Genomic DNA, 14,012 nt, shown 5'->3' with positions numbered 1-14,012 from the left:
GCCAAGTGACTTGCCCACAGTCACATGGCTGACAAGTGGCAGAGGCAGGATTCAAACCCATGACCTCTGACTCCCAAGCCTGGGCTCTTTCCACTGAGCCACGCTGCTTCTCTATGCGCAGAGCACTGTACTAAGCGCTTGGAATGGCCAGTTGGGCAACAGAAAGAGACAAACCCTGCCCAGTGACGGGCTCACAGTCTAATCGATCAATCCGTCCAAAGGCATTTATTGTATTAAAATTAGACTGTAAGACTAATTAGACCCCGATTAGACTGTAAGCCCGTCAATGGGCGGGGACTGTCTCTCTCTGTTGCCAATTTGTACGTTCCAAGCGCTCAGTACAGTGCTCTGCACATAGTAAGCGCTCGATAAATACTATTGAATGAATGAATGAATATTAAGTCCATGGGGGAGTAAAATATAACAAAATGAGCAGACGCGCTCCCTGCCCATAATGAGATTACAGTCTGGGGCGGGGGGAGATAGACACTAACATGAATACATAAGTAATGTGTAATATATCACTTAAAGATCTGTACGTAAGTGTTGCGAGGTTGGGACGAATATCGAACGTCCAGAGGTCGCAGACCCAAGCGCACAGACGACGCAGGAGGGAGAGAGGGAGCCGGGGGATAGAGGGTTTAATCGGGGAAGGCCTCTGGGAGAAGACGTAACGTTAACTATCCGTTGCCGATTTGTCCATTCCAAGCGCTTGGTCCCGTGCTCTGCGGATAGTAAGCGCTCGATAAATACTATCGAATGAACGAACTATGATTTGAAGGCGGGGAGAGCGGTGGCCTGGCATATATGGAGGGGAGGGAGCTCCAGACTAGGGGGAGGGTGTGGGCAAGGGTTCGGCAGTGCGACAGATGAGATCGGGCCAAGGGGAATAAGCTGGCGCTAAGGGAGAGGGATGTGCGGGCTGGGCTATAGGAGACCGGTGAGGTGACGGAAGACGGGACGAGCCGGTCGACTGCTTTAAAGCCGACGGTAAGGAGTTCCCGTTTGATGCAGGGGTGGATGGACGACCACCGGGGCTTCCCGAGGAATGGAGACGTGGACATTCATTCATTCAAAAGTATTTATTGAGCGCTTGCTATGTGCAGAGCACTGTACTAAGCGCTTGGAATGGACAAGTCGGTAACAGACAGACAGTCCCTGCCCTTTGACGGGCTCACGGTCTAATCGGGGGAGACGGACAGACGAGAGCAATAGCAATAAATAGAATCGAGGGGATGAACAGCAATCACTCCTATTATCCTCACACCTTGTGAACATCACCACTACCGCTGACTTGAAAATTTCTGCCACTCGAGTATTCAGGTGTCACTCGAATACGGGTTTCCGTGATGAACTATTTTATACGGGCAGGGGACGGGTCTGCTGATTCCGCTGTACTGTACTCTCCCAAACACTCGGTAGAGTGCTCGTAGTAAGAGCTCAGTAAATACCATTGATTGATGTGGATGTACAGCAACTTTATGTTGGGATAATCAGTGCTTGCCTCGTCTGCTCCGTTCGACCGGATGCTCATTATTCATTCATTCAATAGTATTTATTGAGCGCTCACTATGTGCAGAGCACTGGACTGAGCGCTTGGAATGGACAAATCGGCAACAGATACAGTCCCTGCCCTTTGACGGGCTCACGGTCTAATCGGGGGAGACGGGCAGACAGGAACAGTGGCAATAAATAGAGACAAGGGGAAGAACATCTCATTAAAACAGTGGCAAATAGATAGAATCAGGGTGATGTACATCTCATTAAACAAAATAAATAGGGTGATGACAAAATAAATAGGGTGATGACAAAATAAATAGGGTCCTATCAAGGGACTCTGTCTCTTCCATTTCCCAGGACCTCAGCGGCGTATCCGAAGCCTGGGCTTCCCGACTCTCCGTCGACTGTCCCCCACCTCAGGGAACGGGTCCCCTCCCGCTACGTCTCACCTCAAACTCCCCATCTACCTCCCTCTCGACTCTCTGGCCCCGATCCCCTCTCCCCCAGCCCCCACCCCCCAATTCCCTCCCCCCATCTGCCACTCCACAGGCCGCCCCGTCTTTAAATCCCTTCTTAAAAAAAATTAAAAAGTAAAAAAACTCCCCCTAAGGCGCTGTCACCGATTCCTTCCCGAGACTCCAGGTCGTTTCAACCCGTCAGCGCTGAAGCGTTTTTCTACCCATCCTCGGCACCTGTGTATTCATTCGTTCAATAGTATTTACTGAGCGCTTACTATGTGCAGAGCACTGTACTGAGCGCTTGGAATGGACAGATAGAGACAGTCCCTGCCCACTGACGGGCTCACAGTCTAATCGGGGGAGACGGACAGACAGAAACAATAGCAATAAATAGAATCAAGGGGGTGTACATCTCATCAAAACAATAGCAATAAATAGAATCAAGGGGATGTACATCTCATTAACAAAATAAATAGGGTAATAAAAATATATACAAATGAGCGGACGCGTACCCGTACGTTCAATTACGTATTCGAATCCCGTAACCGTGGACGACAGAGAGCGGGCAGAGAACTTTTCTCGTGCTCCCGCCGTACTTTCCGAAGTGCTTAATACAGTGCAGCGCACCCGAAGGGCTCTACACTCAGCGGGTCCTGAGTATTACTCATTGCCCAACTGATAGATCATTAACTGCTTTGGAACAATAACTGACCCCCCTCTCATTTTTATTTTTTGAAATGGTATTTGATAAGCACTTACGACGTGCCAGGCGCTCTACTAAACGCTGGGGTAGATACGAACTCCTCAGGTGGGACCCAGTCCACGCCCCACATGGGGATCACAGTCTTAATGCCCATTTTCCAGATGAGGGAACTGAGGCACGGAGAAGCAACGTGACCTGCCCAAGGATACGCAGCAGATGAGCAGCGGAGCCGGGACTGGAACCCAGGTCCGCAGCTCCGGGCGCCACCATCTCTGAACTCTGGTGATGAAATTCGAGGTGGCAGGACGTCAGAAAAGCACTTTCCAAGCCCTCTGGCAGCCGACTGATGTTCACGTCTCGTCTTGGGCCGTCAAATCGTCTTCAAGGCATAGCGACGCGACGGACACATCTCTCCCAGGGCACCCCGCTTTTCGCCGGCGATCGTTCCGGCAGCGGCTCCATTGCGTTTTCTCGATACGGTGAGTATTCCAATGAGTTTACCGACGGGTGGTCTACCGCCGCCTCCTTCCGCGGAGTGAACTCGAGTCACCGCCCCCGAGTCTCTCCCGCGCCGCCGCTGCCCAGCACGGGGGAGTTTTGACTCGTGGCGAATTGCCTTCCGCTCGCTAGCCGCTGCCCGAGCTAGGAATGGGACGGACAGGCCGCTGCTGGACTCTCCCTCCCGGGGCCGAGATCGGTAGAATCCTGGAAAGTCTCCAGGTGCGATCCGGAGAGGGGGCTTAATATTCAGGCAAACCTTCCCCGACAGACGGCAATAGCTAACGAGTCATTTCAGTGCTGCTCCCCAGCGCCGTCGACCGGATCCAGTGACCACCGACACTGGGCCGAGCGTTCTACTAAATAACAATGTCGGTACTTGTTAAGCGCTTGCTATGTGCCGGGCACCGGTCTAAGCGCTGGGGTAGACACAGGGGAATCAGGTTGTCCCACGTGGGGCTCACGGTCTTCATCCCCATTTTACAGATGAGGCAACTGAGGCGCAGAGAAGTTGAGTGACTCGCCCACAGTCACGCAGCTGACAAGTGGCCGAGACGGGATTCGAACCCATGACCTCTGACTCCAAAGCCCGGGCTCTTTCCGCTGAGCCACGCTACTAAACGCCCAGGCGACGTGCCAAAGAAGTGAAAGCCACAGTTCCAGCTCCAAGGAAGTGTACAAACCGCAGAGAGGGGACTAACCAATGATACTCGATGAGCGCAAAACAGCCCCGCCTTCCCCCATCACTGTAGACACCGTCACCGCCCTCCATATCAAACCCCTAACCTTGGCCCTGTCCTCGGCTTCGCTCTCGCCTTCAACCCGCGAACTCGATGTCACCAACCCCTGCTGGTTTTACCTTCCCACCGTGGCTAAAAGCCGCCCTCTCCCTCCACACTGCGACCGTGCGGATCCAACCACTTACATTCCACCCTCACTACTCCACCGGCCTCCTTGCGGACCTCCCTGCCTCTCCCCTCTCTCGTCCCCACTTCACTCTCTCACACCCAGCTCGTTTTTCCCAAAAATCCACTTCGCCTGCGTCTCCCCGCTCCTCGAGCACCTCCAGGGGTTGCCCATCCCCTTCTGCATCAAACAGAAACTCTTCACCGCTGGTTTTAAAGCAATCGACTTGTCCCCTCCTGCCTTATCTCACCGATTCCTTCTCCCATCCCACACGCTCGCTCGATTCCTCTCAACCCGATCTCCTCCCCGTACTTCAGACTCATCTATCTCCCTGCTGACCCCTCATCCACGACCCGCCTTTGGCCTGGAACGCCCTCCCTCTCTGTTTCCCACAGATCGTCACTCCCCCCGCAGCGTGGAGAGAGCCCGGGCTCGGGAGTCAGGGGTCAGGGGTTCGAATCCCGGCTCTGCCACCCGGCAGCTGTGTGACTGTGGGCAAGTCACTTCTCCGGGCCTCAGTCACCTCATCTGTGAGACAGGGATTAACTTGGAGCCTCACGTGGGACAACCTCATTACCCTGTATCTACCCCAGCGCTTAGAAGAGTGCTCTGCACATAGGAAACGCTTAACAAACACCAACATTTTTCTTTTTTTCCAAGCCTTATTAAAATCACGTCTCCTCCGAGGGGCCTTCCCCAACTATGCCCTCATTTCCCCTATTCCCTCTCTCTTCTGCGTCACCTCTGCACTTGGATTTATGCCCCTTATTCACTCCACCCTCGGCCCCACAGCCCTTGTGAACGTATCTGTAATTTTAATATCGGTTGCCCTCTGAAGCCCTCTGTGGGTAAGGAATACTTCTACCGACTCCGTTCTATTGTACTCTCCCAAGCTCTTAGAAAACTGCTCTGCACACGGTAAGGACTCAGTCAATACGTGTGATTGATCTGTAATCTATCTTCACCTCCGACTCCCCCTCTAGCCTGCGACCTCCTGGTCACACAGTACCCTCCCAAGCGCTTAACACAGCGGCGGCAGAAGCCGCGTGGCCCCTCGCGGACCCAACACGGGCCGGGGAGTCGGGAGGCCGTGGGTTCTAATCCCAGCTCCGCCACTTGTCTGCTGTGTCACCTTGGGCAAATCACTTCGCCTCTCCGGGCCTCAGTTCCCTCATCTGCAAAATGGGGATCGAGATTATGAGTCCCACATAGGACGGGGACTGCGTTCGACCTGACGAGCTTGTATCTACCCCCAGGTTTGGTACAGTGCCTGGCACATAGTAAGCGCTTCGCAAAGGCCATAATTATTATTATGAGACCAGGCTCTGTGGGGCAAGGAACTCCCTCCCTTCCCCACCTCCCCAAATCACGTGCATCTGCACTCTGCCGTTTCTTCTGCCTCTATCCGGCGCTGACGGTGCCGACCAGCGCTGCGGGGAGCGGGTTCCCTCCTTCTGAGGCCACCTTCTCTCCGGGACATCGTGTGTTTCCGAGGGATCCGGGGGCGTGTCTTCCCGGTTCCCACGAGAACCACCTCCCCGGGCAACCCCGGCAGTAAGGAAAACCTCACCTTGCCGCGCACCTCCCGGGGCGAACGCCACTAGTCCGAGCCCAACTCCTTTCTACCGAGCCCGCGTGGCGGAAACCCGCGCGGGGTCAAAAAACCGTCCCCTGATCGATCACTCCATGGTATTTATTGAGCGCTCGCTGTGTGCGGAGCGCTGCCCTAAGCGCTCGGGAGAGTCCACTACAACAGAGCCGGAAGTCTTGTCTCCCTGCCGGGCCAAACACAGAGTGAGCAAACGGCCGTTCTAAGAGCCCCGGCTGCACCTGCGAGTCGGCCCGGCGCCCTCCGTCCGTCCGTCCGCCCGTCCTCCGTCCGTCCGCCCGTCCTCCCGTCCGTCTGCCCGTCCTCCATTCCGCGGGGCCTCGGCCTCCAGTGCTGACCTCAAAATCCGAGGGGGCCACGCGGTGGAGGAAGGAGAGAGGGAAGAACAAAATCCTAACCATCCTCCTCCTCCCGCCCCGGCCCCCTCCCCCAACGCCCTGTTCTACTTTTTCAACTCCGGCCGAGTGTCTGATATTCTTTTCACGATGTCCGTTGGGACCTCGCTCTGTGTCAAGCCCTGCGGTAAGTACTGGAGTAGATACAGGGTGATCAAGAGGGATACAGTCTCTTGTCCCACTTGGGCTCGCAGTCTAAACGGGAGGGAGAACAGGGACTGAATCCCTATTTTACAGTTGTGGAGGAGGCGGCACGGGGAATAATAATAATAATAATGTTGGTATTTGTTAAGCGCTTACTATGTGCCCAGCACTGTTCTGAGCGCTGGGGTAGACGCAGGGGAATCAGGTTGTCCCACGTGAGGCTCACGGTCTTCATCCCCATTTTACAGATGAGGTAACTGAGGCTCCGAGAGGTGAAGTGACTTGCCCAAAGTGACCCGGCTGACAAGTGGCCGAGCCGGGATTCGAACTCACGACCTCTGACCCCAAAGCCCGTGCTCTTTCCACTGAGCCACGCGAGATCACACAGTGGGCACGTGATGGAGGCGGGATGAGAACCCAGGTCCTCTGGCTCCCGGGCCTCTGCGTTTAGCTCCCGCTGGCACGACAGAGTGGGACGCTGGAAGGAGAAAGGGGAAAAGAAAAAAAGCTTAAATTTGAGACCGGCTCTTTTCGAAACAGGAGGCTGTCCAAGTTTATTCTGTTCTTTCACTTTTCCCAGATGAAGACTGAAAACCGCTTCACCCAGGAAGCTAAAAATCACTTCATTAACACTCTTACATGCTGGATCATCAAGAGATATTTCCTTCGTGCGATCACAAAACGGGTTCCTTTTCCTGGCCATCCAGGCCTACAGACGTCGGGTAAACCGCATGGCTAGAGAAGCAGCGTGGCTCAGTGGAAAGAGCCTGGGCTTGGGAGCCAGAGGTCATGGGTTCGAGTCCCCGCTCTGTCCCTTGTCAGCTGTGTGACTGTGGTCAAGTCACTTCATTTCTCTGGGCCTCGGTTCCCTCATCGGTCAAATGGGGATTAAGACTGTGAACCTCATGTGGGACAACCTGAATCTACCCCAGCGCTTAGAACAGTGCTCTACACATAGTAAGCGCTTAACCGATAGCAACATTTATTATTTAGTTTACTTATTTTCTGGATATTTTACCACCGTAATGGACGCAACAGTTGAGGAAAGTTACCCTCTGGCTCGCATCTTCCTTCCGGCTTGGGACTCCCTCCCCTTTCCTGCCAGACCACCACTCTCCCCCTCTTCAAAGACTTATCGAAAATCACATCTCCTCCAAAAGCCCGTCCCCGAAAAAGCCCTCGTTTCCCCCTTTCCGTCGCCTACGTACTCGGATCGGTACCCTTTAGGCAGTGGATATTCGCCCCACAAAACTCAGCTACCGATCCGGAATTTATTCTCTTTCTCCGCCTCTAGACCGTGAGCTCCCGGTGGCCGAGGGACAGAGCGACCAATTCCGCGGTCCTACGCTCTCTCTCCCAAGTCAACCCATCAGAGGGCAGGGACCGTCTCTATCTTTTACCGATTTGTCCATTCCGGGCGCTTGGTACAGTGCTCCGCACATAGTAAGCGCTCAATAGATACTATTGAAAGTACTCGGTACAGTGCTCCGCCCACAGTAAGCACTCAGTCGGCAGCACTGATCGATTTCTCTTTATTGTTATATCGTACTCTGCTTTGCACCCAGTCAGCGCTCAATACATCCGCCCGAACGAACGAACGAACGTCCATTTAACTTGAAACTTCGTGACCGGCACCTGCCGGTTCCTGATGACCGTTATTGTTGAACTCTGCCAGGACATGGGAAAATGCTCCCGAGTCCTCCCCGACAAACCCGTCTTCGGGGCCCGCTGCCCAAGCCCCATCCCGGTTTCTAAAGAAAGAATCCTTTCCGTCTCCACAGATTTTTCCCCTTTTCCCTTCCCGGCCTCGGTCTGCGCGGCGGATTTCTTAAGCCGCGTCCGCCCAGCGAGAAGAACTAAGACTTCCTTTACTCTATCGATGTCGCTTTCGTAACTGCAGAGAAGCAGGGCGGCTCAGTGGAAAGAGGCCGGGCTGGGGAGTCAGAGGTCAAGGGTTCGAATCCCGGCTCTGCCACTTGGCAGCTGGGTGACTGTGGGCAAGTCACTTCTCTGTGCCTCAGTGACCTCGTCTGTAAAATGGGGATTAACTGGGAGCCTCACGTGGGACAACCCGATGACCCTGTATCTCCCCCGGCGCTTAGAACAGTGCTCGGCACATAGTAAGCGCTTAACAAATACTATTATTAACTGGTATTTTTAAGGACCCGAGGATGAACGAATCCGTTTCTCCCTTTCTTTTTTTTGACATAGTTGGCGGTTTCATTTCCTTTCATCCTGTGACGGCAGAGCAGTCGGTCAAGGCCGGACTTCTTCTCGCGTGGTCGCCTTCACCACGAGGACCGCCCCCCCAAATGTCCAGGGAGACCCCCAGCTGCAGAGTGCCCAGACTCTTCATCTTAGCGGCAAAGCCGTGCCAGCCTCGTTTTCGTCCTCCCTCGTTTTACAGCAACAATCTGCCAGCCCAAGGAATCCTGGCTCTCCTTGCCCCTCCTGCGGCACAGACTAACAGTAAAAAGAATCTTTAAGCACTCGCTCTGTGCCGAACAGTGGGACGGATGCCAGATATTCAGGTCGGACCCGGGGCTCCCAGACTTGAGACGTCGGATACTCAGGTCGGACACGCTCCCTGCCCCACATGGGGCTCTCGCTCCAAGGAGAAAGGAGAAGGTGTATTTAAATCCCCACTTTTCAGATGAGGAAATTGAGGCGCCCGCTCCTTCCACTGGGCCACGCGGCTTCCAAGCCTCGGCGATCCCGGGATTCCCTTTGCTCTGGGAAGGTCTCAAAAATCCCCGCAACGGTGACCGTGACAAAGGCCATCCGATCGTATCTACTGAGCGTTTGCTGCGCGCAGACACCGAGGGTCCCCTCCGGCTGCGGGGGATCTCGGTCAGATCGCCCGAGGGGGGGAGGAAGGCACGAATCCCGTCCCGTCAAGTCAGGTGATCTACAGCGACGCACCATCGGACTCGTGAAGGCGACGACTACCCCCTCAACACCGCCCCCTCTTTCATAGAGAAAAAACAAACAACCACAAGAACAAAACCACGCCGTTCAACAACATTTTATATCGCGCCAGGGTTTGACAGTTTAATGCCCCTCTTACCTCCAAGTACAACTCGGTCGCTCAAGCAAAGATTTTAACAAGTGCGTTTCGCCCACCTCCATCCTGACATTAACTCCTTAAAATGCCCCGAGTCCCGATTCGCACCGAAAAAAATCGGTAAACAAACAAGAAACAAAAGACGAAGCAGCCACGAGTAGCTAATTTGGGTCGCAGGTGCGAGGCTGGGCTCCCGGCATCCAACTTTGAAGAAGCACGCCTTCCTTGGACGGAGGGTCACCGAGAGGGTTAGCAACCGACTTTCTCTCATTTGCAAGCAAAAATAACCCGACCTGTTTCGGTGCGGCTTCCCCTCCAGCCTGGGAGCCCGCTCCGGGCCGCCGCGACCGCTAACCCCGTGGTACCGTCCTCTCCCGAGCGCTTGGCGCAGGGCTCCGCACACGGTAAGCGCTCCATAAAGTCCGCCGATCGATACGGGGCGGAGCTCTCCGAGAGCCCCGGGGAGAGGGAAAGCGAGAAAATAAAAGCCGAAACGAAGGGAGACGGGGAGGGTCGTCATTAAAAATACTCACCGGGCGCTTACCGCGTGCGAGGCGCTGTAATAGAAACGGGGCCCGTTAAAGGCTTACCCTGGGCCGAGCGTCGTTCCGAGCGCCGGGACGGAAACCGGGCGGTCGGGTCGGCCACCGTCCCTGTCCCGCGGAGGGCTCGCGCTCTTCGTCCCCGTTTTCCAGATGAGGGAACGGAGGCCCGGGGAAGCGAAGCGACTCGCCCCTGGTCGCAGCTTCCTCTGCCCCTCGTCAGCTGTGCGACCGTGGGCGAGTCACTTCGCTTCTCCGGGCCTCCGTTGCCTCATCTGGAAAATGGGGATGTAGACCGTGAGCCCCACGTGGGACAACCTCATTCCCCTGCATCTCCCCCGGCGCTCAGAAGAGTGCCCCGCACGAAGTAAGCGCTTAACGAATACCGACATTATTTTTATTCCACTGGATCCGCGCGCTCACGGTGCGCGGAGCGCTGTGCTACGTGCTCGGAAAGTATGATCCGGCAACAGGGACGATCCTTACCCCAAGGTGGGCTCACAGTCTAGAAGGGGGAGACGGAAAATAGAACAAGCAGGCCTGCATCGATACAAATATATAGAATTACAGATTTATACACGCATCATTAATAAATCTGCACACACACACACACACGTGCTGCGGGGTGGGGGGTTGAGCGGAGGGAGGGGGGTCGGGGCGACGGGGAAGGGAGACGTGTACTGAGCGCCTGGGAGAGAGGCTTCTACAGAGACCCAGATCTGAGGCTGGGGTCGGGGGGGAGGCCGCGCAGAGGCGGACACAGAGACACACACACAGAGACGGGGAGACAGAGAAAGCCACAGAGAGGCACAGAGAGACACGTTCAGACAGAGAGAGACACACCGAGGCAGGGACAGAGAAACACACACAGGCAGAGACAAAGAGAGACACACAGAGACAGAGACACGCAGAGACAGGGTCAGAGGAAACACACAGAGACAGAGACAGAAGAGACACGCAGAGACAGAAGAGACACGCAGAGACAGAAGAGACACGCAGAGACAAAGACAGAGAGAGACACACAGAGACAGAGACAGAGGAAACACACAGAGACAGAGACAAAGAGACACGCAGAGACAGAGAGACACACACACAGAGACAGAAAGACACACACAGCACAGAGACACACGTACAGAGAGAGACATATACAGGCACATACACAAAGACAGAGACACACAGAGAGACATATACAGGCACAGAGAGACACACACGGACAGAGACATAGAGACAGACACATACAGAGACACACACACAAAGAGAGACACAGGTACAGAGACAGAGACACACATCCAGAGACACACAGAGACATAGGTCCAGAGACAGAGACCCGCATCCACAGCCAGAGACACACATGCACAGAGACGTAGACCCATATATAGGGCCAGAGACCCACATACACATCCAGAGACACAACCAGAGACAGAGAGGCCCACATACACAGAGACACACAGAGACATATCCAGAGACAGAGACATATCCAGAGACAGAGACAGAAATACACATCCAGACACAGAGACACAGAGACACACATACACAGAGACAGAGACATACATGCACAGAGACAGAGACACACATACACAGAGACATACATCCAGAGACAGAGAGACACACATCCAGAGACAGAGAGATGCACAGAGACAGAGGCCCACATACAGAGACAGAGACCCACAAAGACAGAGAGATGCACAGAGACACACATGCACAGAGACATACATCCAGAGACAGAGATGCGCAGAGACACACATGCACAGAGACGTACATCCAGAGACAGAGAGACACACATCCAGAGACAGAGATACACGGAGCCAGGCAGAGACAGAGAAACACACATCCAGAGACAGAGATGCCCAGAGACAGAGAGACACGCATGCACGGAGACAGAGATGCACAGAGACAGAGAGACACACATGCAGAGACAGAGATGCACAGAGACAGAGACACACACATGCACAGAGACAGGCAGAGACAGACAGACACACATGCACAGAGACAGAGATGCACAGAGACAGAGAGACATCCAGAGACAGAGATGCACAGAGACACACACATGCGCAGAGACAGACAGACACACATGCACGGAGACAGAGATGCACAGAGACAGAGAGACATCCAGAGACAGAGATGCACAGAGACACACACATGCACAGAGACGGCGATGCACAGAGACGGAGCGCGACACACATCCAGAGACAGAGATGCCCAGAGACAGAGAGACACACATGCAGAGACAGAGAGACACACTTGCACAGAGACACGCCCAGGCACAGAGACAGAGAGAGACAGAGAGTGTGAGCTGGCGATGACGATGCGGGGGGGGGGGGGGGGAGGAGGAGGAGGAGGAGGAGGCAGGGGGTCCCGACCCCGCTGCAGCCGCCGCCACTCACCGCTCATGGTGCCGCCGCCAGAGACACCGGACCCAGAGACAGCCGCGCGAGAGATAGCCGAGACGCCCCCCCCCCCCCCCCCCCCCGCGGGCCCAGGCGGCCACCAAAGCCGCCCCTCCCCCACCCCCTCCTCCCCCTCCCCCCGCCCAGAAGGGAAATACGGAAGCCGAGGAGGCCCCGCCCCCCTCCGGGCCCCGCCCCCTTTCCGCCTCCGCCTATCCCCGCCCGGCCCCGCCCATAAGGGGGCGGGGCCTCTCGCCGGACCCGCCCCGCGCCGGCGCGGCGGGCGGAGCGCGTGACGGGAGGGGCGCGCGACGGGCGGGGCGCGCGCGCCCGCTCTCCCCAGGCACGTGCTCTCTCCCCAGGCACGTGCCGGGCGCGCGCCCGCGCCCCCCCCCCCCCCCCTCCCCCCGAAGCCCGTGGCGGGCGGGCGCGCGGCAGGGCCGGAAGGCGGGAAAAGGCAGGGCCGCCGGCCTCGTGCTCACCCCAGCCACCATTAGCATCGTCCCCGATAGTATTAGTTCATCATGATATCCCTGGTAGGCCTTCGGGCGTACTTATATTAAATAGCGAGCGGGTGCGGAACACTGCACTGAGCGCCGGCAAAGAACAATTAGGCAACAGAGAGGGACCGTCCCTGCCCAACCGTGGGCTGCTAAGCCTGGGCTATGGGACAGACCCTCTTCTAAGCGCTGGGGGACATACGAGGTCATGGGGTTGTCCCCCGTGGGGCTCACAGGCTCCATCCCCGTCTTACCGATGAGGGAACTGACACACAGACGACAATAAAAACAATAATATTGGCATTTGTTAAGCGCTGACTGTGTGCCCAGCCCTGTTCTAAGCACTGGGGGAGATACAAGGTGGTCAGGTTGTCCCCCCGTGGGGCTCACAGGCTCCATCCCCATTTTGCTGATGAGGGGACTGACACACAGACAAGAATAAAAATAATAATATTGGCATTTGTTAAGCGCTGACTGTGTGCCCAGCCCTGTTCTAAGCACTGGGGGAGATACAAGGTGGTCAGGTTGTCCCCCGTGGGGCTCACAGGCTCCATCCCCATTTTACTGATGAGGGGACTGACACACAGACAATAAAAATAATAATAGAGAAGCAGCGTGGCTCAGTGGAAAGAGCCTGGGCTTCGGAGTCAGAGGTCATGGGTTCAAACCCCGGCTCTGCCACTTGTCAGCTGGGTGACCGTGAGCAAGTCACTTCACTTCTCTGTGCCTCAGTTACCTCATCTGTAAAATAGGGATTAACTGTGAGCCTCACGTGGGACAACCTGATTACCCTGTATCTACCCCAGTGCTTAGAACAGTGCTCTGCACAGAGTAAGCGCTTAACAAATACCAACATTGATGATGATGATGCGTTTGTTAAGCACTTACTATGTGCCAAGCCCTGTTCTAAGCCCTGGGGGAGATACAAGGTCATGGGGTTGTCCCCCGTGGGGGTCACAGGTTCCATCCTCATTTTACTGTTGAGGGAACTGAGCCACAGACAATAATAATAATAATGATAATGTTGGCATTTGTTAAGCACTTACGATGTGCAGAACACTGTTGTAAGCGCTGGGGTAGATACAGGGTCATCAGGTTGTCCCCCGTGGGGCTCACAGGCTCCATCCCCATTTTACAGATAAGGGAACATGATGGAGCCACAGACAATAATAATAATAATGATAATGATGGCATCTGTTAAGCACTCGTTATGTGCCGAGCCCTGTTCTAAGCGCTGGGGTAGATACAAGGTAGTCAGGTTGGCCACCGTCCCTGTCCCACAGAGGGCTCAGAATCTTCATCCCCA

The 14,012-nt window shown here is 55.2% G+C and overlaps 1 protein-coding gene across 7 annotated transcripts in view; it reads right to left on the bottom strand.

Moving 5' to 3' along the window:
• Positions 1–12,273, bottom strand: part of SNX29 (sorting nexin 29) — a 553,944-nt gene extending 541,671 nt beyond the window's left edge. For all 7 annotated transcript variants that reach the window (XM_039911120.1, XM_029053042.1, XM_039911121.1 and 4 more), the window contains exon 1: positions 12,204–12,273. In XM_039911120.1, the coding sequence (XP_039767054.1) occupies positions 12,204–12,210 (7 nt within the window). In that variant the 5' untranslated portion in view covers positions 12,211–12,273. The remainder of the gene's footprint in view (positions 1–12,203) is intronic.
• Positions 12,274–14,012: the final 1,739 nt, after the last annotated feature.

This window comes from Ornithorhynchus anatinus, chromosome 2, assembly GCF_004115215.2.
Source record: "Ornithorhynchus anatinus isolate Pmale09 chromosome 2, mOrnAna1.pri.v4, whole genome shotgun sequence".
Taxonomy (NCBI): domain Eukaryota; kingdom Metazoa; phylum Chordata; class Mammalia; order Monotremata; family Ornithorhynchidae; genus Ornithorhynchus; species Ornithorhynchus anatinus.
The sequence above is the reverse complement of the archived record's forward strand: the minus strand, read 5'-3'. Positions and strand labels throughout refer to the sequence as shown.